The 25,176-nt window shown below is 33.2% G+C and overlaps 4 protein-coding genes across 4 annotated transcripts; 1 reads left to right on the forward strand and 3 right to left on the reverse strand.

Annotated features, from left to right (window-relative positions):
* The first annotated feature begins 134 nt into the window (after positions 1 to 134).
* LOC122608184 lies at positions 135 to 3,512 on the forward strand. The gene is made up of 6 exons (XM_043781274.1): positions 135 to 350; positions 471 to 582; positions 1,375 to 1,668; positions 1,947 to 2,210; positions 2,306 to 2,489; positions 3,184 to 3,512. Exons 1-6 carry the CDS (start codon positions 274 to 276, stop codon positions 3,207 to 3,209), a joined length of 957 nt encoding a protein of 318 aa, XP_043637209.1. The 5' UTR covers positions 135 to 273; the 3' UTR covers positions 3,210 to 3,512.
* Positions 3,513 to 4,252: 740 nt separating this feature from the next.
* Positions 4,253 to 7,811, reverse strand: LOC122606546 (protein TRIGALACTOSYLDIACYLGLYCEROL 5, chloroplastic). The gene is made up of 4 exons (XM_043779393.1): positions 7,702 to 7,811; positions 7,566 to 7,610; positions 4,962 to 4,994; positions 4,253 to 4,489 (listed from the first exon to the last, which is right to left on the reverse strand). Exons 1-4 carry the CDS (start codon positions 7,739 to 7,741, stop codon positions 4,350 to 4,352), a joined length of 258 nt encoding a protein of 85 aa, XP_043635328.1. The 5' UTR covers positions 7,742 to 7,811; the 3' UTR covers positions 4,253 to 4,349.
* Positions 7,812 to 11,086: 3,275 nt separating this feature from the next.
* LOC122608880 lies at positions 11,087 to 13,272 on the reverse strand. The gene is made up of 2 exons (XM_043781953.1): positions 11,592 to 13,272; positions 11,087 to 11,199 (listed from the first exon to the last, which is right to left on the reverse strand). Exons 1-2 carry the CDS (start codon positions 13,261 to 13,263, stop codon positions 11,087 to 11,089), a joined length of 1,785 nt encoding a protein of 594 aa, XP_043637888.1. The 5' UTR covers positions 13,264 to 13,272.
* Positions 13,273 to 17,169: 3,897 nt separating this feature from the next.
* LOC122608054 lies at positions 17,170 to 21,278 on the reverse strand. The gene is made up of 3 exons (XM_043781137.1): positions 20,526 to 21,278; positions 19,072 to 19,419; positions 17,170 to 18,092 (listed from the first exon to the last, which is right to left on the reverse strand). The coding sequence occupies exons 1-3, from the start codon at positions 21,033 to 21,035 to the stop codon at positions 17,466 to 17,468; spliced, it is 1,485 nt and encodes a 494-aa protein (XP_043637072.1). The 5' UTR covers positions 21,036 to 21,278; the 3' UTR covers positions 17,170 to 17,465.
* Between the last annotated feature and the right edge of the window lie 3,898 nt (positions 21,279 to 25,176).

Below are 25,176 nucleotides of genomic sequence, written 5' to 3' on the forward strand. Positions count from 1 at the left end.
TTTCATAAAATAAAAAAATCCTCATTTTTCTTCTAAGAAAAAAAAGAAAATTATTTACATTTCCAAATTCAATATAACAGATTATTTTACAGGACAATGTTCTTTTAATGATCTATCGAATCGTTTTTCTTCAGAAATATTCATAAAAATCCCATCTTTCATATTTTGAGGCATTCTTTATAACCCAGGTTTTAAGGGTTTATGCTTTGTTGTACAATTCCTTATGTAAAATTTTGTATCATAAATCATAAATTATAAATCTTTGAATTGAAAATGGGATCACATTTAGATTTCTGGGAAAAAGATCCCTTCTTTTCTGCAGCTGAAGAAGTTCAAGAATCTGCTGACAGGTATATATCTATATCTATATATGTATATGTATCTGTGTATGTATATAATATATAAAGTTTGGATCTTTTTTTATTAAAAAGATAAAATTGATAATGAAAATGTGAATGTGGAAAATGAAGGATGGAATCAACATATAGAAGATTAATGAATGCAGGAAAGGAAGCATCTGTTTCGAATTCGGAAGTTCTTAAAAGGGATTTACAAACAGCACTTGGTACTACCAAATGGCAGGTTTATATAATATCGCCCCGAAATTATGTTTTCATTCGTAATTTGTTATGTATAATTAGTAATATATGTAGCCCTGTTAGATTGAAATAATTTTTAGGGTGTGATTAGGTGGGTAGGAATGTAGGGTTGATATTTAGACGCGACAAGAACGTAGCAGGAAAGAAAATGTGCTAGGGTTGGGGTTAAACGGGTTAGGGTCGTAAAAGGCTAAGACGATTTACACGATTGAGTACGTGTAAAGATTTAGCTTTTTGATATGATTAGCTAAAGGGGTTGGGTTAAGATGGGATAAATGCCCGCCAACTCGAACATGACACAAATTGTTAGCCCTAGGTAGGACCTTGTGAAAACTGAAAAGGGTAAAAAGTGCAGGAAGGATGATGTTTTTGTTTTTTCAAACTAATGCACACACGCGTATATCTTTTAACACTGATGTAGATTGGTCGTGGTACACATCAGTTTGAGAAAAGTTGTGGATATGTTTGAAGAAAGTCCTTCTCATCCTGACTACGGTCGTCGTTTAGCTACTTTTTTTAATTGATATTGATCTATGAGTACAGTTACTAAAGCTTGTTATTCATGGATTATCAATAAAAGTTATAATGTGAGATTTCTTGTTAAGCCTAAATAAATCATGGTTCGTTGTCTTTTTTGCTGCATTTCGATTAAATCTTGTTTGTAGTTGTTTATAAGAGTTGAACCCATTACTATTTTGGGTGGAACAGATTTGAATGGCGTGTGTCCTTGCGTGTAGAGTAGCTGTAAAATTTGTTATTTGTCGAATTGTTGCAGTTGGAGGAATTTGAAAAGGCGGTTGAGTCGAGTTATGGCAAGGATTCTACAGAGGATGCAAAAGATAGGCATCGTGATTTTATTAGTGCAATGGAGAATCAGATTTCGCGAGTTGAAAGTTCATGGAATGATTCAGGTGGTTCAACAAGGAGGCCACCGCGTCCATGGATACGCCTTGACGAAACTGAGAGAAAGGAACTTGCATTATTTCTTTCCGGATCAGCAGCTCGTGGTGATGAACAATCTGCCAACACTCGATTTAATGATGAAAAGAGAGGAAGAAGAAAACAAAGGGTACTTGAACTATTAGCAATATAATGCTTGAATGTAGAGCTTACAGGATAAGCGAGTCTGGTGGGTTGGATGTCAAAAAGGGTTCAGGTTGACAAGATGCCAAGTACGGGCTGGGTTGATCCACTTTTTCTCCATATCTTATGTAATGTTATAAGTAGTCAGTAAATTAGTTATAAAACAGATTAACAATTAACAAACAATTTTTAAGTAAATGGGTTGAAATAGCAATCTATACTTGCATGTCCAAGAATTTATCTCATTGTTTGTGGTGTGGTCAGGTGGTGGATAAAGAGGACAAGTTTTCGGGTCATAGAAGAGCAGCAAGTGCCAGCGCAGACATTGGTTCTTGGAACATTACTGTTGATGATGACAATCTTTCTCCTCGTGGAAAAATAAAGAATCCACCTCGAAAGGTGCCAAGTTTTTCAGGACTTTTAAACACCTTGGAATCTGCATCAAAGTTTAAGTGGCCTAAAAATGGTTACAAGAAACTAAGCCAAGAGGATGATGCTAGACCGTTAGAGACCCGAACTTTGACTAGAGTGAGTTTATTTGTTACTGAAATGATCAGAATTTTGGATATAATTGTGTATATGGTATTGATGATGATAAATATTCAATATTTCTTGAATAATAGGATATAAAGGAAAGTCATGAGAGAAGTAAGAGTTGTCCGGAACCTAGTGATGATCAGTATGATAAACGCCTGCATGGGTGGTATGGTGCTATTCAAAGACTCTTCCAACGGTCACATTATTACATGCTCTATAATCGGTGCGCCCAAGTTATTTTGTGGGCTCTTGTCATTATTTTCTTGCTTGGTGAGCTTGCTTTTCTTTTACTAGCTTCTTTATATTGACACATTTCTATCTTATATATTTGCCCTTGGGTTATTTCTGTTTGTCCTTTGCTGGTAAGGTCTTGAATCATTGAATCAACAACTTGGATGGCAATTATTATTGAATTTGTATTTTAATCATGACTTGCGCATTTATTATAATATTTTTTTAAAAAAACTGACAAACGTTTGCTGGTCAACCCAACCTGACCGGGCTCGTTTGAACCAGTGCACAAGCTGCCATTTTTTTACCCAAATCCGTATTGACTAGTTGTCCAATCCATACAACCTCCCCATATCGCCACCTTTAGATAAAATAAATGAAGATTAATTAATTATACTCAAATAGATATCTAGATGAACAACATATCCTGTTAAAAAAAAATGAACAATGTATCATACACTTTTAATTTAGATACTTGTATAGAAAGATCTATTATTTACATGACTATATTGTTACTGTCATGCCAGTTTCCTCATTGATGTCTAATATTAATGATTTTACACCTGTTTTATGTGATTTATGATAAGATGGGATCAAATGATGAAAACATATAGAATAATGATTATTGTGATACTATATGCTGAATACAAGCAGAGTGTTGCTAATATTTCATTTTAATGTAGAATATCATGTTCTTCATTTGGGGGCTTATGTTGTATTATTTTGTGTGCAGCATTAGTTGTGTTTCAGTTTATATAAAGAGAAGATACAAAATTATCAGTTGCGACACCATGAGACGCAAAAAGGGTCTTTCGCGTTAGCAACCTGGTAGATGATACATTCCGATTAGTTTGTTGTAGATTAGAAGCTACAGTTTAGTTGGCCATTTTCAATTTTCACAATTTCTGTCAGCAGTTTCTTGCCCCTGCTGTTTGAAAAGGTTTGTGTAATCCATTATACAATGTAGATGTACAAGTGTTGTAAGCTTTGTGTCATGTAATGTAAATTGTAGCTTCTTTTGATTTGTGTTATTCATAATAGAAGTTTTCTCCTTGCATTAAATCTAGTCTATCCATCGACTAAAACCATTTTCAATCTTTGTCAGTTTTATCTCATTTTTCAGTTTTATACTGGCACGTTAGTCATAGCACTGAACAAAACACTATATCACCTTTTACCAAAAATCATTTATTTTTCAGCTTTTCAATTAAAAAAAAAAACATATTATCTACTTTCTAACACTTATACACAATGGTATGTGGCGCTTTTTTCCTGAATATTCCTTGCAGTTGTATAAAGAGATATTAAGACAGGCTGAGAGACGAATATGCTTAGATGAATTTTTGAAAAGAAAACATGATAAAAAAGACATGAAATGTCAGTAGCGCGATATTTTTGATTTAGAGGTGATTAGGAACACCCAACAACTGAGGATAGCTTGGAATAAGACAGTCGTGATGTTTGTAGACTAGACAATTAGTCAGCTTAATTCAGTTTTGGCAACTTCTATCAACAGATTATTGCCCTGCTGCTTGAAAAGATCTCGGTGATTCTTTTTCTAATGTGGATTGTACAAATGTTGTAAGCTTTCCCCCATGTAATGCAAATTGTAGCTTGTTCTAACTCTAATATATACTCTACGAAGCAAATAACTTGTTTAGAAAATTCAGATGAAATGATCTACATTCATGTGAAAACATTGGGTTGGTGTGATTGTGCCTGCAGAAGCTTTTATATATGCATAATTCAGAATACCGAATGGCAGATCAAAATTTCTATTAATGTTAAGCTTAAAGAGGGGATAAACAAAAAACGCAAAGGGAACAATTAATTGCACAAAGATTATTTCGTTGTGACATTGGAATTGCTACAAGAAATGGCATACAATGATAAAAGTAGTTAAGACGACTTTGAATCTTGGGTTTCAGCCTTCTTATTAAAATCAACACCCTGAAAAATAACCCTAGAGGATCGGTACCTGCTGCCAAATCCTGTGCCGAATCCCCATCCAAGGCCTAACCCAACTCCACAGCCTCCACCTTCATTGAATACCCAATGAATCACTTATAAAAGTGTGTTTTATGAACAAAATACATGATTAATAGAACACCAGATGTGGTGAAATGAGCGGATTGGGTAATGGGGGAGCTCGTTTAAGGGTTGTTTACAGTACCACACAAACACAATTAAAAGTTAAGTTACACATACACCAGCCCATAAATACTTTTTTATCCAGTTTTTTGAACTTTTGTTGAATACATGTGTCAAGTATGCTTGTAAAAAATGTACTATTCTTACAACAATCTTGATATTCTTTACGTAAAGGCAACTTAGAAACGAATTTTTTTTTTTTTTTTGCATTCAAGTAAATGTTTGGTAACTTTCAACCTTTTTTTGACCTGCTGATTACAAAATGTAACCAACAGATACACTTTTTTTCTATAAATGGTTTGAAATTACCACTTCTAAAGAACATGTTCTACTGAAGTAACGCAGTCCTAGATGTCATACCTGCACCAAGACCTAGAAAATTCAATGGCATACCTGGATCAGATACAATATCAGTTAGTGAATAAATTAGCCAGATCAAATGCAAGTACGTAGCTTTTAATTACAACTTGCATCATTAAAGATACCAACATGACCAGGAAGTGATGGGATCTCTGTAATCTCTAATCGTGAGTCCTTTTGTACTAATAACTATTAACCAATGTCTTGATCATTATCAATAGGTGTTCCGTTAGACAGAACAAGAACATTTGGATGATATAATAAAAATCATTAGTAGTTGACTAGTTGGTTACTTGATTTAACATTTTTTTTTATCGAAGACACTAACAGATACCTATCCACCGAAATTGGACCCACAACATTTGTTATGTGGCACACCCTGGTTACTGTTAGGCCAAAGGTCTATTAATTAAAAGAAAGTTCTAATGATTTAGTTAATGCAATACGTCTTAGTTATATAAGAATGAAGTTCCAGGTGAACGTGCTTAACCTTAGCCGAATTCTTACAATTTAGTGTTGGTTTTCCAAACCTCATGTTGCACTTGACTTCTGTGTCGACTAGTGTTACAATTTAAATCCTCACACTGCAAGTGAATTTACACTTGTGTTGACTACAGTACAGTTACAATTATTAACCCTTGTGTTGCACTTAAATTTACTCGTATGTCGACTACAGTTACAATAGAATGTTTACTCATCCTATTATTAGTATTATGTTCTTCTTAGAATGGGTATAGCAAGGTTAAAACATATATATAATCAACAGGGAACGAGGGTATCCAGTAGAAAAAGAGTAACCATTTTTGAGACAGCATCTGCCCATAATCACTACTTACACAAATACTTAAGCTGCCATGATTATCAATTTCCATTCAATCCAAACACGTTTAGCGGCCAACAATACAAGCAGACCTTTACCAAGTCTAAGAATAATGCCTATGAGTTAACACTACCAGTGATACTAATGACAAGATAACATTCAGCATAATCATTTCGAATACCTGTGCTCATTCCAATTAAGACCTGGCTTCGGACTTGTCTGCAACTTCTTTCCTAATATATGCATCGCATAGAAATGGCTACAATTTTCGTATTGGGAATGTCTAATATAACTAAAAGATTTCACTATTCATCTTTTAGCAAGACGATAAACGATGGATGATTTCCATAAGGGTCAGCTCTTCTTTTATGTATACAATGAAACACTATAGTATGCATCCAACTCTAAAACTTGCTTTTGTATATATTGAATCCAAGTCTTAACTTTACCGTATGATGTATCTAACCTCTTATGACTTATGGGACTCAATTTTGATTACATGTCAACTTATATGACTGTCATGTCAGCAAAAAGACTGACCACTAGAGAAAAAAGGTCACAAATATGTACAATAGCAATGAGGTCAACTTATCACATTTTCTATTCACGGGAAAAAAAAAAACTTTTCATATCCAGTTTAAAGTATTCAACTTTTTATTTGACACACTAAAAGGGGGCTTTTTTTTTTACGTCTTGAGTAGGTTGCAAGCATGTCACCACCATTACTGCACGAATACGGTTCATGAAACTACCACATTTTTTCCGTATTACGAAAACGGAGACTACATATGAGTAACTTGATGATTAGTTTGTTTTTTTTTCTAGATTAGTTTGATATTCAGGTCTAATGTTTGATACTAGACCCGAATTTTGATGAAATTCAAAACCAATCACCACAGCTTCCAACTCCAAATTCTCTCTTATCACTCAATATTTTACTAGATGGTTAGGCATAACGGTTGATTAAGGATAAATGTTAATAGGCAAGATTATCTCAAGATTCCATGGTCCAACATTTGTAAACGACCGACAACCTACTCAGCGAGTCAAAAAGGTCCTTAAATGGGAGACAAATCATAAGCCGAACGCCTTAAGTTGATTGATTAACAGAACATATAATAATAATAATAACAAAATGTCGATTAAGTTGAGTACATTTTCGAGTAGTTTGTGTTTCCGATATCCCAATTTGATTACTCCCCAATCTCTTTAAATCCAACTTACAACTTAAATATCTATATGACTATATCTATATCTATATCTATATCTATATCTAAGGGGCAAGGGTGTAGTCGGCAAAAACTATCGGCAAGTAGGATCGGCAAGTATCGGCAAATTGGCTCCCTACACCATCTACTTTGGCAAATACCATTGGCAACTTCAATCGGCCAAGAATAGCCGATGCATATGAACGTTGGGTGTATTGGAAAAGGAGCTTTTGACCAGGTGTGGGGAGGTTTGTGGGTGGGTGAATATATATTTTAGTATTTTACAAAGAAAGATACAAAGGAACCGATCTGCTTGTATTTTCCCACTACACCCACTTATTTGGCTACTTTTGGCTAAAATTGGCTTTTTTTTTGTTTAGCTAGGTGTCCACCTGTGATTGGGTGTAACTTTGCCAAAATTTTGGTAAATCGGCACTACACCCTTGCCCCTAATTTATATCTCTACATATTGAAAACTAGATTCAATTCAAGTATCACCCAATATCCAATCTGCAACTATTCAAAAAAAGACAAACAAACATCCTAGGTGTGTGTCTGTGAGAGAGAGAAAGATACCTCCGAAACCCCATCCAACACCGAAACCACAGCCGACACCAAAACCTTAAAAACAAAAAGAAAAGAAATTATAAAATAAAATCTTCAAGAAAACAAGAAAGAAAAAAGGGGGATGGGAATTGGGAAATTTGATTACCGAAACCAACACCCGCTCCATTGAAATTCGTAAGCACCATCACTTCCTTCCTATCACTTTGCCAAACCTCCTAACTGACTCCTTAAGAAATGATTCCAAAAGTTTATTGGTTTTCTTGCAAAAATTTCAGTTTTAGCCCTTCAAGTTTTTCTTTTTCAAGAGTGACACGTTACTTTTTTACTACACACGGGTTTGATTTACTACACGCAATAAACTACTTAAAATATTTAAAATATTAGAGTTAATTGTAAAATTGATCCATATTGTTTGTTTGTTTCTGGGAGTCCTTTTTATAAAACAAGATTTTTTATATTACACAATATTTTTGTTGTCATACACAACACAACTTTTTATAATAAATAAAAGAAGGTTGTCTTCCTCAAGTACTTTTAGAAAAAATATTATGTGGCAAACCCATATATTTTTTTATAAAGAATTTCTTTGATTTATGATGTCACATATATATGTATATGGAAAAAAAACCATTATATTAAATGCTTATTTAAAATTCCTAATCTTTTATTAAAGACAAAGAAAGTTATCTTTCAGCATAAATCTTTGAAATTTCTTTTTGTTTCAACCCAAATGGTAATCTTATTTTATGTATTTTTGTCTTAGTCGATTCATTATCTTTATATTAATATCAAGTTATAATATATTAATAGCAAAAATTACATACCTTTTTTTTACTACATATTTTTCATTTCTAAAACTTTAATTAGAATACCCGAGTTGAACCCGGGTTAATTAGCTAGTATATATATATTATATGATTGTACTATACAACTGTATAATGCATACAATATTGTGTATGACTAAAAGATGTTGTGTATGGATCATTTCCCTTAATTAATTATTTACACATGCATCCTCCAACTATTGAAATAACTACATTATTCATTTATATCAATTACTTTTACATTAATAATAATCAATCGTCACCGCTACCGTTTTCGCCACCCGTCATGTCCACTTATGATCCGTTGACACTCGTCATTAATAATAATCAATCCCCAAATTTGTAAGCACCCGTCATTAATAATAATTAATTCCAAATCTCTTATATATATATATTAATAATAAAACAAGATTGTTCATATAAACTATTTTTAGAAAAAAACCAACGTGTCAATTCAACATTTATTTTTATTTGTTTTTTATAAAATTATGACATCATGAAATGTTTTGTATTTTAAATTTGTTTTTTAATATTTCCTATTTATTTTTTAACCTTAATATTTGAAGATTTATCTTTTTAATGTGTGTATAATAAAATATATGTTTTTTTTTTAAAATATAAAAAATGGTTAGTCTCGTAGCGGTGATAACAGTAACCCATTAATCATTATCAAGTCTATATGGCGAATTACACAAAGATCAAGTAAATATTAGCAAAAGTTTTATTAAAAATACCCGGGTTAAACTCGGGCTTATTAGCTAGTAAGTCTAGTAAAATTAAATTAAAGTACAATAAAACGTACGAGTATATGACATTTTAACATTGGTGTTGCAGGTATGACGATGCATTTGTTTTTTCTCAATAGATAAGTAACATAAATCTAGATAATAAAGGACTTATCAATCAATTTTAAGTCAATTAACATCAATTTCAAGTCCATTAAGGAATTTCTTGAAGTCTATCATTTTTTTTCCGACTTCTCTTTGTTCACAATTGGGTTCTTTTAAAGGGGAAATAGGTGAGAAACTCAGGTCCTATATATCGTTTTGATACCCTGAACGCACACCGCATAAAATTCTTGTTTGGTGAAGCACCATCCTCACACGTGGAGCACAATAATATTTCACCAATTATCTTTGGCAATTTTTAAACATGTGACCTTACAGTCTCATCTTGTGGGCTCATATGTTTACATGATGGCGGTACCAGTTGATCGATTGCGTGGGAGAATTTTAGTGTTATGTATAATGTGAACGCGAACAAGTTTCGGAGGAATTATATCTTTGTAAATATAGCATATAATGATTCCTCATGATGCAAAACCTACTCTCTAGACTTAGGTTTACCTATAAAGAACCAAAAATAAAAAGATCGTTACTTTCTTCAATTTGAAGCATCTTGGTGCCAATTTACCAAACCGTAGCCCACCATTTTTACCGTAGCTGAAGTCTTTTGAGGTGGCACTATGACTTTATCTTGAAAGCATATTCAAAGTCAAAAATAACTTCTACCTCCATCCTCTATTTGAGTTCCGAGTTTTAGTGTATCTCTTAATTAACATCAATTTAAGGAGTTATATGTAATATATATGGTGTTTGTAGTGGCGGATCTTAACCCATTAAACAGGGGATCGAAACTCCGAAAATCATGAAATCAAAAAATAACGTCTAGGAATATACTCAGAGGGTGCCAAAAGTCACATGATCTAGAAATAAAAAAGAAATTTCAGACGCATAATATTTAAAACTACACTACTGAACGAAAAAATGTAGGGGGCTGTCTCAGGCCCTAACAAAGCTCCGACCATGGCTGTTTGGTAGCCATTATTGAGTTTGGAACCGTGAACTGATAGCGCGAAATAAGTTTTTCACGAAGTTTGAATATAAATATGGGTTAATTACAAGTTAATGAACAATTAATTAATTATTTTTTCTAATTTTAATGTGAAATACTTTATATTATCTAGCTAGTTAATCAATCATGAGGTATTTGATGGGTAATCCTTGTCTAAAATAATGACTTAATTGTGCTGGGCTTCTACTTGATGGACAAAGTAAGGTTTGTCCTCAAAAACATAGGCTCTGCAACTCGATGTCTCGATCTAATCAGACGAGAGCTCAAGCTAGCTTTTCATTTGAGTGACTTATACTAAAGATTAATGCGTCAGTACGTATACCAGTATAGTAAGGAGAAGAAAGTCTCAAGTATTTATGGGGTCTAAAGCGACAATCTAATAATGGGGCCTTCTGTTTCATAGTGTATTGGAATTATAGATGGGTTTTTGGTATATATTACTGTAAGGCTTTAAAGCATTTAGGACATATATACAGCACTAGTTATAGCAGGTCAATTTGTACTATATAACCCCATCTTAATCTTAATTACACTAAATTAAACTTAATGTAGTTATGTGCCCATAATCAAAATGATCATTGAATAATCTATGTTAATGTTCTATCTAATATGGATTTGTGGTCCTCTCTTGTCACCACCTTCTAATCACATGCATGCACATATGAATAGTGATGGGAGGAGAAGTAAAAAAAACCCTCAGGTTGATCTTAAATCATAAAATACTGTAATTAGACTTTTATATAAATCACTATTTGGAGCTAAATTTCTCAGTACAAATATGTAACAAACTAGACATGGGAAAATTGTACAGCCAATGTTTTTTTAAACTGCTGATACATACCTAAATATTTGTTATATTGATCTAGTCTTGAAGGAATTCTTCCGTCTTCCATATCTATGCATCTTTCTCTTGCTAGCGTCTTTGTCTTTTCCGATCCTAGGTTCCTCTAAAATGGTATATAATCCTGCAAAAAAAATTAGGCAGAGTTTACCACATGAATGTTAATTTTGTTTTGAACATCCACAAAAATATCTACACTTGATTTATGATGTCAAATATATTAGGATAAACGTTTGGAAATGTATTGTAGTTTAATCTAATATCGATTGTATATAGCCAACCTAGAACTCATATATTGGGTGTATTTAACTACCAAATCTTACTATTGTATGTATCATGCCTATAGTACAATTGCTGTACTATTAGCCGGATACATACAATAGTAATATCTGAAAGTTGTATACACACAATAGAATTGAAGCATTCTAAGCTGGCTATATATATACAAATACAATAGTACTATAGTAGTAAAGTTGAATACAGTTGCAAAAACTTGTCCAAAATAGTATCACTTACCTGCCAACAATAGTTCATCATCAGTGAATTCCTCCTTGGTTTTTCCAGGATCGCTGCGTGATCTCATATTGTTTGATAGCTTTAACTTGGCAGATGCAAAAAACCATGTGGAATCCATTTGTTTTTTGACCATATGAACTGCATAATAAGGGATTTTTGCATTCCTTCTCTTGTTCTCGGTAACAAAAGCTTTAATGAACATTAAACAATCCATCAAACTTTCTTTAGCCAACCCTTTCAGATAGTAAGCCTGTGATCTTCTCCACAAGCTTTTAGTATGAGAATTTACTGGTTTTGATATCGAAAGAGCTCGTGTGGTGTCACTAATTGCATTATCTGGATTATTAAGAAGTAGATAACACTGAGCTCTATTACTATAAAGTACAATCCTTTCTTTCCTTAGTCTTAACGGGCAAAATTCTAAAGCTTCTGTATATTTCGTAACTGCTTTTTGTATATCGCCTAACCAAAAGCTATGATTTGCTTGTTGTTTCATCAAACTCACCAAGACTCGTTTTTCTTCAAGCTTCTCATCTGACATCAATCTTTCTCTTCTATTCTTATCGACTTTTGTAACCCATATTTCTTTTAGTATTTTATCAACTTCAGGGTTGTCGGTTCTTAATTGCCCATTCTTGAAATCAATCAGCAGTGCTTTTGTGATTTTCTGTCCTAGTTTCGACCTTTCACCTAGTCTCCGAAGCTCAATTAAATCAAACAAATAAAAAGATACAAACTCAAGAACTTTGTACCTTGTGCTCATATCATGGAGAAGTAACAAAAGACAATCAATCCCCATATACTGCCAATCATCTGAAGATCTCGCGAGGTTACAAATACTCGTGATAACCTCTTGACATTCAGAAATTTTTCTTCTTCCAATTCGAGTATAGCACAAGATCCTAATCAAACCCACACCTGAAGGTGATGTATGATTCACAAGCCCACCCCACATTGAACTCAAATCTTTCAAGAAATCATTATCACAAATACGATCTATGGATCTCCCTCTAATGGCGAAGCAATTTAGTAAGTGCAAAGACCAACACTGGATTTGGCTAGCCCATTCCTCAGCCTTTTGGTTCTCCATTTCTAACCCCCCTACCCCTCTAGTGATCAAGTTTTTATGATACTTCACCCTATCGTCCGCATCTTTAACAGACACAAACTCGTTATAGACCAACTCATCGCACCTAGAAGCTAGTCCCATGCTTAGACTAACCACCTCTTCTTCATAAACTGCCAACATTTCAAAAGTAGAATCATAGCTTGCTAGATGTCCAAGAGCTCTAACTGCAACCCGTTGCTCCACCCAACTCATACATCCTTTTAAAAGATCCAACAAAGGTGGAATGATACCAGACTCGACAGCCTTTTCAGCAAACTCAATCTTGTTCATGGTGTATGATCCTATTATATGGGCTGCATAATACGGGCTATATATATTTTGGCCATCAAGAAGCCAAGATTTGTCGTTGATGCTCTTGTTAAGTAGTCTAACCATGCATTTGAATATACCTAAAGATGGAAACTCTGGGTCATCGGGATGATTCATAGAGATGTTCCAAAGACTGCTTAATATAAGTACACGCTCTTGCTCATCGATTAGTAGCATTTCTTTGAAGCATTTCTTGATTCTTTTTCTTCTGATTAGTATGTTTGGTTCTTTCATAGTGCAGAAGAAGCAAGTAGGGTTAGTGCAACTCATGGTGGATGGCATGAAAGATTAGATTAATCAGGTTTAGAGTGTTAGTTGCATTTGATTAGTGTCTCTGATTAAATATAAAAAGAGGATTAGTGGAGTTGGCTAAGTTATAAAGTGACAGTGAGCCAAACAAAAGAAGACTTTACTGTTTGTAATATCGCGAATATTTTATAGCTTTCTTTTAGCTAATTTCTATGATCAGGTCTATGTTAAAGGGAATGTATCAGTAGTTTATTCATCATTCAGGGGTAGAGCCAGAATATGTGACGCGTGGATTCATAATCAAAACTATATATTAAGACTGATAAATCAGGAAGTTCAAATACAAAGTTATATGAAATTTACACTATATAAGAGTTATGGGAAAAACATTTGTTGAGTGGGTTCTTGCTACTACACTACACACTCACTGATCTACATTTTTTTTTGAACAGCAAAACAGTGATCTACATTTTAACTTCAAGTTTGATGTGAAAATGCGAATAAAAACCATAAAAAGCATTTATGGAGCTAACTAGCCGAAATTTATTGTCAGAGGCGTTCATTTGTAAAAGGCAGAGGAAAAACTGCATACAGAGACTATGGGCTTGTCTGGATTGAGAGTTTTGGGAACGAGGGAACGTCAATGGACAGCATAGATGATGTTTTGCTTTTGCGCATATCTTAAATTGGGCATTCTCCATACCATCTAGATGTGATGCATCTAGATAGACAAGAATCCACATGTATTTATAACTTGTCAATCATTAGACCAGAACTCACAACCTTTTGGTTGATCAGTCACTTCCTACCGCTATGACAAAAATCACCATGCTATTAATTAAGGCAAACCTGTGGAGAGTTTTTTTTTTTTCTATCACAAACTGAATCAGTTCTCTACCGTGCCCTTACAAATATGAAATATCGAAATGACCATAACAGTGATCATTGTTAAAACTGTTCAAATTTATTTATTCTGTAGAGAAAGGTAAGTAGGTCTAAAGAATGCTAATGGAGGTCCATTAAGCTTCATAGGCTGTAAAGGCATAATGAAGGACCACTCTTGAAAGCTGGGTAATGTTCCATTTAAACCAGAAGTGACATTGTGGTCCTGACATAAAGAATACAAGAAATGCAATTAAAATCATTGTTAAGGACAATAGGAGAAGGTCCCAAGAACATGTATCTTCTACTTAAGGATAAAAATAGCACGAAAGTGTATTTATAGTAACCCTTTTTCCGTAATCTACGATACTAGGATCTTTCGACATTATGATTAGCTACTGTAGTTCACAGAAGGACATCTGGTTTTTGTCTCGACTCTCAGCCACTTGTCGTTGAGCACTGTATATTTAAATGTTTCTAATGCAATCCGCATGGAAACGAAACTACATTGATTTCTATGTTCATGATTAGATTGCTTGAATTGTTTAATGACCTAGCTGAACCTGAACTGAACATTTTTGCAATGTGGGTAATTGTAATCAGGTAAATTCTTAGCCATGTTAGAACTTTAACCACACATATTGTTAAATTCAATTTAGAACCGATACTAAATGACGATCATATAACCTTTCTCTACAGTTTATAAATAGAGAAATGTTATAACATCAAAAATAAAATCTTCCTAAAATCATATTCTTCATGAATTGTATCTTCTACTCATTCTATCTCCTGGTTTTACCAACACAAAGTTTTCTCTGATTTCCTGCTTACTTTTTTAGAAATTCCAATGAAAGGAAAACATAAAAAGGTTAAAATTGGTATAAAGATGACAATATTTGACACAACTTAAAACCTGGCCTGTATTTGACATGAAAACGAACCGGTTAGAATTGCGATTCAGGTCTTAAAGCGGCAAGCCCAGTGTATGGGTCCTGTGGCAATGTGCGGTTTGGTCTGTTCATTAGTTGGATAACTCATAAGGATGTTGTCGGGATTAGTATCCTAGAATGTAACAAACTTTGGACGAATGTCTATAGTGGGAAATAACTAAAGTCGTGTGTATTGTATGTAAACAACTTGAAAGTATGTTTGTTGTGTGTAAGAAAACATACGTGGCAATCATATATAGATGTCACTTGTTAGTTTTTGATTGATCGGATACATTTTCTTACATACAATAAACATAATTTCGAGTTGTTTACATACAATACACACGACTTTAGTTATTTCCCACTATAGACATTCGTCCAAAGTTTATTACATTCCAAGATACTAATCTCACTTGTTGTCCTAATGAGTGTAGCGGAGTGCTACCTATCCTATTATTCATTACCCTAGCGTCCGTCTTTCTTTCCTAGTACCCTCCTGGCTGCCACTTGGTGTGACTCGTTATTAGGGAATACTGTTGTACTAAAATTTCACCTTATAAATAAACTAAATTAAAGTTGATTAATCTACCAATCTTAATTGGACCCCCATATTAATAGACATCTCAATAATTTAAACATGTCACAACTTTAAGCAACGATATCTCATTCATTTTAGCTCTGATTTGGATATCATTTAGTTCGTTGGAATCCTCTGATATAGACGAATACAAGCCACTTAAATAATAATTTCACTAGTAACAAAAACTATTTATTATTTGTTTCCAAAATAGATGAAAAGTTATATTTTTCAACATAAACATTACCCAATCCCATCAAAGGCGAGGTATAGGTCAAGTGAGATGTCGATATATGATAAAGAGACTGCTTCCGAATATGGAGAAGTTTATAAAAAGAGCTACTAACATTTTATAAATATGATTTGAAAAATTAAATAGTAAAACAAGACTGAAACAAACCATTTGAGTAGGACCAATATCAAACTAGCAGACAAAAACTGAAATTTATATGATAAAGTTTGATCTTAAATACATTATAACTTGTGTAAAGTCCTCTCAAGCTACCAATATATATTGAAAATGCCAAGACATAAATGTGTAAAGTATGTGACCAGACATCAATAATGCAATAATCATGTCCAAAATTCCCATTCTTAGTTATGTTATGAACTTTATATAGTAAAACAAGGCTGAAACAAACCATTTGGCTAGGACCAACACCAAACTTGCCAAAAACTGAAATTTATATGATAAGATTTGATCTGTATCACATTCTAACTTGTGCAAAGTCCTCTCAAGTTACCAAATATATTGAACATGCCAAGATATAAATGTGTAAATTATGTGACCAAACATCAATAATGCAATAATAATGTCCAAAATTCCCATTTCTAGTTATTTTATGAACTTGATATAACAGCTGAAGTTAGGAGAGTGGGGGATGTATAGGAATCACTATTGAATACCAAACTGCATGTATCAAAACCTTCATCATCACCAGACCCCTACCCCCCTTGTACCCCACATCAACTTTTTGGACAAAATAATTCCTATATTGCATGCTTTGAAGAAGAAATTCAAGAATTAAGACTTTTAGACCATCTCCAAGTATATAAAACCAAAATAATGGATGAAATTCACCTCCAATTAAAACAATAAATTTGATATAGCTTTTAGTATTTTACTACTGAGCCAAATTTTCACAAATATATGACTATAAAACTGAATGATTAAGATGTAGAAAATTCAACAAAGGTAATAATGAAGTTAGACACTAGTACAGTGAGCCACAATAAGCTAGGAGCATGAACTTTGCAAGAGAGCAGAATCAATCAATTATCATTAGTTGAAACTTTATAGTGAGAGTATATGTATATCTACATAAATTGTCCATATTACATATATACACTACAGCCAATAGCAACAACATCATAATGCTTGTTTACACCTTTTCCAGCAACATTTATTGGGCAAATATGTATTGCTGCTAAGAAAGGACTAGTAGTCATAGTAAAAGCATCAGTTGTTTAAATGTCAAAAGGCGATGATGACCCACGAGTAAGTTTGAACTTGAAAAAAACTTTGCTTTGCATAAGTATTGTACAAAGATGATATTAAATGTTAATCTTTCAAACAAGATTTTACACAAGTTGAATCTAATAGATCAAGAACGTGCGCTATTCGCAACGTACCATAAGAGAACTCTCGACTGAGAGAGAAAAAAGATCGATCAGAGGCTCAAAACATGATAATTCTCAGAAATATTAACAGAATCAGTCGAGTTCCTAATGCAGTTTAAAGTCAAATTGCGACACTATCCCTATTAGTATGCAAATTCTCAAATCCTGCCGCTAATCCTTTAAATTTCCCTCCTCAATCCGACATTATGACCTGACCCATCACGTGATCTTTCAAAAGCTGCAACTTTAGCCCGGTAGGCGGCAGCAGCCATGGCAGCAGTTTTTACCCGATCTTCTTGAGGAAGCTCGCAGGCTTCACTCACATTCCCAAACCGTAACTCGGCTGGTGGAATAAAGCAGTCCATTGAAAGGCCCGGGACATTAAACGCCACTTCTTCAATGGTCCACGCCTCTTCCATCCTAGTCTTGGTGTGGCTCATAGCAGTTTCACCAAACCTGAAAAGGGTTACAACCGATCTACCCGAATGAGCAATCATGATCCCCTCGACAGGCCTGTAATCATCGAGAAATGAGTTGATTGTGGTCTCCCAATAAACAGCATCTCCACCATTGGTTTGGATACGGGTCAAATGAGAGTCTTCTAGGTGGACCAAGAGCCCGGTTTTTTGGCTGAAGTAGCCAAACAAAACGTGTCTTATGATCTCCGCGGGCCCTTCACTTCTTGCTTTTAGAGTATGGGGATCTGCGCAAAGTTTGAGGATGAAACAATCCTCATCATTGATCTTTTTTTCCCCAGTGCATCTTGCATTTGTGAACATGCTTGCAGTTGTTCGTGGATCGAGACCCTAATAAATGTCCCAATCATCCGTTAGTACATTCTTTTTGTGTTCTCTAAAGTCACAAGACTCGCAAAACAGTAATCAACTATTTATAGAACAGATGATGCACAAGAAAATGAGTAACTAGCTAAATAAATATCAATAGAGGTCAACCAGTTCACTAATGAACGGGCTGATTTCGGTTCTAATTTAGTTGAAACATACCAAATGAGTCAATTAAAATAAAAACTAGCTAAAGGAGGAACATGTCAAACAGATTAAAGGTGGTCTATTTTGGGGCAACCTCCTATACCTTTTCATTAAAAAGTAAAACTATTATAGTAATAAGTATGTTTTTGTAATCATACTTAACACATCATTACTTATAGTGTTTTGAGAAATGGAGAAAAAAAGGGTCAACCACCCAAACCCATCCTATTTTTCACCCATTTAAACTCAATCCATTTTGACACATTACCCTAGCCGGCTGACATGGCCATCTTGCCACAACTCTAGTAACCGCACAAACACCAAACATGCTTCTTTTTGTTATGGATCAGTTAAGGAGACCATGACCAGTAAGGTTTTGACAGTCAAAATGTTTGGATAAATAACCTTCGGGGGTTTGGTCAAGTGTTTCACCCACATTCCATCATATAGAGTTCTGATCTATAATTTCCCAAAAACTTTAAGAATAGACCATTTTGACTTTCAACCTTTGATTGCAATTTTTGTACATAAATCATGTGGAATTAGAAATCTCCTTTAATCCCAGCCCCCGCCCATAATAAATACATAAAATCACTTTATTGAGTTTAATCTTGAATTTTTAGATTTTAAACTATTGGTCAAACGCAAGGAAATAAACAATCCCCTTTATTAGTCTAGACAGTATTTTGAGATATGACATTTTTCCCTTGACCATGTGCTTGGCTTTTGTGTGTTTCTTTTCCAAGAACAAATATTGGTAAGAATAATGCCATAAACCATGCAAAAGATTATTTACCTGAAGAGCACGACGCAGGGGTCTAACTGGACCTTTAGCAGCATGAGCACCTAGCCATGGTGTGTGGCGCCACACAAGCCGCCCATTACAACCAGCATGAACCTTGCTTGACCCAAGTGCAAGCTCCACGTACCACATATCTGGATTCATCTGCCATAGCACAAAGCCACCGGACTCTGCCGTTTTTGATGAATTCCTATTCTTTATCACTTTTGTAGCCGTTTCTATATCAAACGCCAACATCTTCACTTTACCCATAGCATAAGCATTGTGAATCGAATTCTGCAGCTTCTGACCACCAGATGCAGCCATGTACTGTTGCAGTATATATTGTGCAGACGAAGTTTCCTGCAACCACAGCCACCAAACAAGCAAACAATTTCAACAATACAACAACTTCCACCAAAAAAAAAAGAAATCTTTTCTTTTTACTATCTTTAACACTAAACTTCCTTTGCTTCATATTCACTCAACTACCAACAAGGATTTGGTCAAAAGTCTTGATTCTTGATCTACCCATAAACTGATAAAATAGTACTTCTTTTGTCCCTTTCCAAAAACATCAATGATAACAAATTCCCACTCCAAAGTTTGAAAAAATAAAAATCATATTATCTTTGTAAGTTCACACAGCATGCAAATCAATAAAATTTACAAAAACACTATGTTATATTTTTTTTTAATGCCCTTTTTTAAAAACAGATATGAAAGAACGAAAAAAGAAACAAGATTGCAAGTTGGGAAATAAACAAACAAGTACAGAAAACCACCAAAAATATTCAAACCATCCCATTTATATAATTTACTAAACAATTTCATGATATCATATACTAAAAAAATAAATTACTAAGATAAAAGAACCTACATAAGTCATTAGCATATTTCCAAATTATATACAACTACTCTTTTAACATTATTATAAACTAAAGCTAATCAACACAAAATAGTAAATTCAATCTAATCTAATGTAAATAAATCAATAACTTACTTAAAATGTTGATAATAATACCGTAGGCCTAAAAAACAAGTCTAAAAATTAGATGTTGACCCATAATAACAAAGAAATAAGGGGGTGTTTGGGTTAAGCTTATTTCAAGCTTATTTGAGTTTGGCTTACATTTCTAGAAGAACTTTCTTTATAGCTTATTTTTGGACTTACGAGCTTATTTGCAAAGTTAAATGCAAATAACCCAAAATAAGCTAAGGCAAACACCCCCTAATTATTAGGGACTTCCCATAATTCATACACTACAACAATTACTACATATACCACAATCACAGCACCTACAACTAATTTTGCCATGTGTCAACTCATTTTCAAGCCAACCAATTAATTCTAAGTATCATTTTTCTCACACACACTCTGTATATTATGTGTGTGTGTATATATATATATATATCAAACCAAAAACACAAAATAAAAAGAATAATAAGTGTTAAAATAGAAAACTAACAATGGGAGTATCTTTGATACTAAGATGAGGAAAAGGTTCCAAGTTGCTAACATGCACCGGTGCAAGCGGTGCACCCAAAACACCAAGCAACAATCTCAGATCCGAACGTTGATAACCCGAAGCTGACCCAGAACCCGACCCTGATCCAGAACCCGACCCGGACCCAGCATTTGGAGCTCTACATAACTGACCCTTCATCCAATGCCCCCATCTTTCAACTTTCGATGAATCTCCAACAGCATCCACATGGTTCTCATTCGGATCCGGGCCTTCTCGGAGCGGCGAAAGAGCTTCTAATGGTCTTAAACTTCCGGATCTTGAGATAACCGGGTCGGGTTGAGAAACATAATGATGGGCTTTTGTTGGTCTTCTTCTTAACAAACCCGAATTTGGTGACCCACTTCTACTTCTTCTTTCGGGTTGACCCGTTTTTGGTCTTCTTCTACCTGGAGATAAGCCTCTAACTACTTCATCTTTTAATGTAGAGAAAAACCCTTGTTTTTTTTCCATTTTTAAGTAAAACCCAGATGGGATTTAAGCTGAAAGTTAGTGGAAATGTGTTAAAGTGAACAATGAGAAAGAGAATAAAGAAAGAATGAAAATGGAGTATGAAGTTTAATTGAAGCAAAACATTTTGATTATTATTATTATAATAATGAAATGATGATAAAGTATATATGATTTGTTTAACAGGAACATGAGACAAACGACAGTGTTTGTGCTGCCATTGCTCTGAAGTTTGTGTCCAATTGTTTTAAGAGAGAGAGAGAAAGAATGAGAGATGTGTGTATGTATCTATATGTATGTATAGGTGGTGTGTAGTGTGTTTTGGACCCCTACACCTTACCGAATTTCATAAAGAGACCTTGTATTATGAACAATGATATGAGTACCCCTTTTAATATCATGAATGTATTATTACTAGCCCAAAAAGGGACACAGATTTGGCGTAGAGTTGCGTTGTCTAGATTTGGTGTATAGTTGTGGTGTTTGGATTTCATCTTTGGTGTGCTCAATGAGCTAGATTGTGCTTACGTTTCAGCTTCCACGCTAAACCAAACCTGGGTGTCGCGCATTGTAAATTATAGGGTTGATTCATGTATTATATGGTACTGCGTGTTATGTTGCTATAGAAAGTGTTTGTTTAACAATTGAGAAGTAGTGGTTAATTTTAATATTTTGATATGTGAAGTTGTGTGTTGCCAATTATTAATTGAATTTAGTTTATTCAAAGATTTGGACTTGCGTATCTGTAGGTAGTAAATTTATTAATAAGGATAAAAAAAGTCATAATAATTTGTTAGTAATAGGAGAAGTAAAATTAGCAGTAGAAAAATCACCTCCTTTTGAATAAATGTGTGTAATAATAGTGCTTATTCATTCTTCATAACGACTATAACCAAGCTGCCAACCAATAAAGTAAGTATTTCAAGCATTTCTTAATAAATAGCTAGATGGTATCCGCCGTTTAGGAAAAAGGTCGATTTAGGCTCCTTCCCTTCCACCGCATAGCTACGGTAGCAGGTACTACGAGCCCTTTGTCCCACGCATTAATGTAAAATAACGAAAGATATGTCAAAAGCAGGTCTATGCAGAGAATGGAATAAGATGGAGTATTGGTTAGTAACTTAGTATGCATAATGCATCAATATTATTAATCTGATTTTATCAAACATTATACAATTGTTTTTTCACTCTCAAGATTTACATAAAATGACAAGTAATATTTAAAGTGTCTAATTAAGTTCATTCGTAAATTAAGTTTCAAATAGTTAGTGCCTAATTCAAGAGTTCAAGTTCCCAATTCAAATGGTAAGTGTTTAATGAAAAAGAAGCATTCAATTGGCAAATATAAATTTAAGTCTTAGATTTCAAGCAGATCAAAATCTAGTAGAAGTCTTAAGTTGCCAAATTCAAGTTAAAGAGTCATTTTAAGTTCAAGTGTGAATGCTAAGTAGAAGTGTAACCCAAATGAAGTGTTCAAGTGTCACTATCTACAACTCTAACTTCAAATTCATATAAATAAATATCACGATTTGATGAAGTAGTTGAAATTCTTAGTGGTCAAGTGGATAAAAAATTTTATTGTCAAAACGAGTTTTCTTAATCTTTAATCTTCAATTCGAATAAAAAATATTGTCAAAATGCATTTCAGAAAACTTACCAATCGTATGTGTTGCTCACTACTTCTCCTTTCTATCATATTTACATAAACTTGTTTCTAATAAACCAATTTTACAATTTTATTGTCTAAAATATAAATGTCCGATTTTTCTAAATGATGTTAATGTATTTTATGAGTTATCAAGATCACATATCATATTCTTGAAAGAGCATTGTAGTGTCATCAAAATTTTAATTAAACTTAAGGTGATATTACTAAAAAAAAAATTCACTCAAAAAGGTTTGTAAGTATGAAAAACAATTCTTACTTATAATTATTACTTAAAATTAATAACAATTTTTTTTCCCAAAGAGCATAGTTAATTACAATTAGATTAATAATAAATTATTACTTATAATTGTTAATTATGATTTAATCTTACTTATAATCATACTTCTTACTTATAATTTTTTTGTAATATCCATTATTAACTTTTTTTTTTTTGTAATCTTAGTTATAACTTATATATTTTTTTTATAATTTGTTACTTATAATTTATGGTAATAGTGTGAAGTTACTGTATATATTTAGTTTTGTATTCTTTTTGGTGACTTGATATAAATATATTATGCATATGTAATACATTCAAAAGACAAACGAATGAAAGTTAGGGAGAAGGATACATAATCATGTTTTCTTGTCTTGTTCATTCTCAAAGGAGAAATAATTAGTATTTTAAAAATCCTTTTAATTATAAAATTATGATATGTAGTAAAATCAAGAGTTAAGATTAGTAAATAGATTTAATACGTGGGATAGACATGTCATGATTTTAAGATTTTAGGATGATTTTTGATAAGATATTTAGGAGGATTAATTATTTTTCCTATCAAAATGATGCTCAAATGCCATTAGTAAGCACAAATTAGTTTTTGATATTGATTTATTTCTATAATTTGTCTCTATCTATTTTTTAAGAAGAAAAATAATGTGTAGTAACCACTAAATGGTGTGTTCTTTATGTGTTGATGTTATGATGTGGCTAATATGTCAACATATATTTTTGTCTTGAGGATATAAACTTTCTTATTACGAAGGTAATTTATACGTGTACGTATACATGTTTGGAAAGAAAATAAAGTTTACTTTGAATGTAAAAAATTAAAAACAGATAATATAGCTTGTAACAATATTAGAATGCGTTTGGTTCACATAATGTTTTTGGAAGAAATACAATCTGTAAAAAGAATTGGAATCTGATGGAATGGAATTTGAAGGAATGTTTTTTATTTTTGAAGATTTAAGTGACGGAATTTTTTTATACCCATGAAATAGAGATTCCATCAAATGAGAGAATGTTTACATAATTACATTCCAATGGAATGATATTTCTTCACCATTGAGCAACCAAACGCACTAAAGAGTGGAATTTAATTCCAATTACATCAGATTCCATTAGAATCTGCGAACCAAAAGCGACCTTAATTTTCTAAGTAAAGTGATCATTAAGAAATAACTTTAAATGTAAAATAAATTGAGATTGCAACGGGGGTTGTGTTGGTCTTTGATGGTTAGGTTGTAAGATTTAAAATTGAGATATAAATTTGGGGAGGACATTCTCTCAAGTTACTCCTAATATGACTAGTCATGATAATCTTAACCTTTAGATGAAAATCAAAGACTAGGATGCAAAAATGATATTTAAATCTTAATCATCGATTTTTATTTTAGTGTTAAGTTTTCTTCAACTTTTGAGTTGGGAAATCAATTTGATGGAATTTTTTTCATAAATTTGTGTTTGTCATGCTATCCACATGAAGTTTACTTTAAATAAAAAATAAAAAAATATTGGGGTTCAATAGTATAGATACGACTGACAATACAAACATTTGACTTTTGGTTTGTGAGGACATGACTAAATTAGGATGGTTCTACTACAGTATATTGTAAGTTTTGGGGGTCATTCTAACTAACTTAACAATGTTTGGTTTTTATATGATTATTTTATAGTTATAAGGGCTTAATGTGACTAATCTACATATCTATCCGCGTCTTTCGGCTTTCAATTGTCGTTTTTATGCTTTTGATTTTTGACTTTCTTGATAGTAAATTGCATTTGGAGCCCAGCATTATGGCTATATTTTAGTTTGCTCCTTATACTTAAGAATCCATATTTTTTTTGAAAGGTGAATTTCGCTTAAGAACTTCGTGTCGCGATTCGACAGCGGGAGGTCTAACATACGTTGTCTTAACCGGGTCCGCGTTAGAGAACTCCCTCGAAGTAGAAATGCCTATTTCAAATACCCGATAAAACGATGAGTAAACTAGATCGTATAAATCAAGAAAGAAGATTATTTGTATTTGTATATCACCGAATCTGATTCATAGTATTTTATAGCACAACGCTCAAAAGAACACTCAATAATTTACTGTTAAATAAAGTTAAATGTACGAATTATCTACATCTCTTCGAATAAATTAATAATGAGGTTAAGTACTTAAGGATATATGTAACTTGTATATTTTTTTAATTGTGTTAAAATCACT

This window comes from Erigeron canadensis, chromosome 7 (assembly GCF_010389155.1).
Source record: "Erigeron canadensis isolate Cc75 chromosome 7, C_canadensis_v1, whole genome shotgun sequence".
Lineage (NCBI taxonomy): Eukaryota > Viridiplantae > Streptophyta > Magnoliopsida > Asterales > Asteraceae > Erigeron > Erigeron canadensis.

What these genes read in the sequence shown, in the direction of transcription:
- LOC122608184 (XM_043781274.1), top strand. Translation starts at nt 274, where the DNA reads ATGGGATCACATTTAGATTTCTGGGAAAAAGATCCCTTCTTTTCTGCA. An exon ending in AGACCCGAACTTTGACTAGA is followed by an intron (nt 2,211 to 2,305) that starts GTGAGTTTATTT and finishes CTTGAATAATAG; the next exon opens with GATATAAAGGAAAGTCATGA. An exon ending in TGTCATTATTTTCTTGCTTG is followed by an intron (nt 2,490 to 3,183) that starts GTGAGCTTGCTT and finishes TTTTGTGTGCAG; the next exon opens with CATTAGTTGTGTTTCAGTTT.
- LOC122606546 (XM_043779393.1), bottom strand. Translation starts at nt 7,741, where the DNA reads ATGGTGCTTACGAATTTCAATGGAGCGGGTGTTGGTTTCG. An exon ending in TGTTGGATGGGGTTTCGGAG is followed by an intron (nt 4,995 to 7,565) that starts GTATCTTTCTCT and finishes TATCTGATCCAG; the next exon opens with GTATGCCATTGAATTTTCTA. An exon ending in TTTTCTAGGTCTTGGTGCAG is followed by an intron (nt 4,490 to 4,961) that starts GTATGACATCTA and finishes TATTCAATGAAG; the next exon opens with GTGGAGGCTGTGGAGTTGGG.
- LOC122608880 (XM_043781953.1), bottom strand. Translation starts at nt 13,263, where the DNA reads ATGAAAGAACCAAACATACTAATCAGAAGAAAAAGAATCAAGAAATGC. An exon ending in TGATGAACTATTGTTGGCAG is followed by an intron (nt 11,200 to 11,591) that starts GTAAGTGATACT and finishes TTTTTTTTGCAG; the next exon opens with GATTATATACCATTTTAGAG.
- LOC122608054 (XM_043781137.1), bottom strand. Translation starts at nt 21,035, where the DNA reads ATGGAAAAAAAACAAGGGTTTTTCTCTACATTAAAAGATGAAGTAGTT. An exon ending in GTATCAAAGATACTCCCATT is followed by an intron (nt 19,420 to 20,525) that starts GTTAGTTTTCTA and finishes CTGTGGTTGCAG; the next exon opens with GAAACTTCGTCTGCACAATA. An exon ending in CCCTGCGTCGTGCTCTTCAG is followed by an intron (nt 18,093 to 19,071) that starts GTAAATAATCTT and finishes GACATTTATTAG; the next exon opens with GGTCTCGATCCACGAACAAC.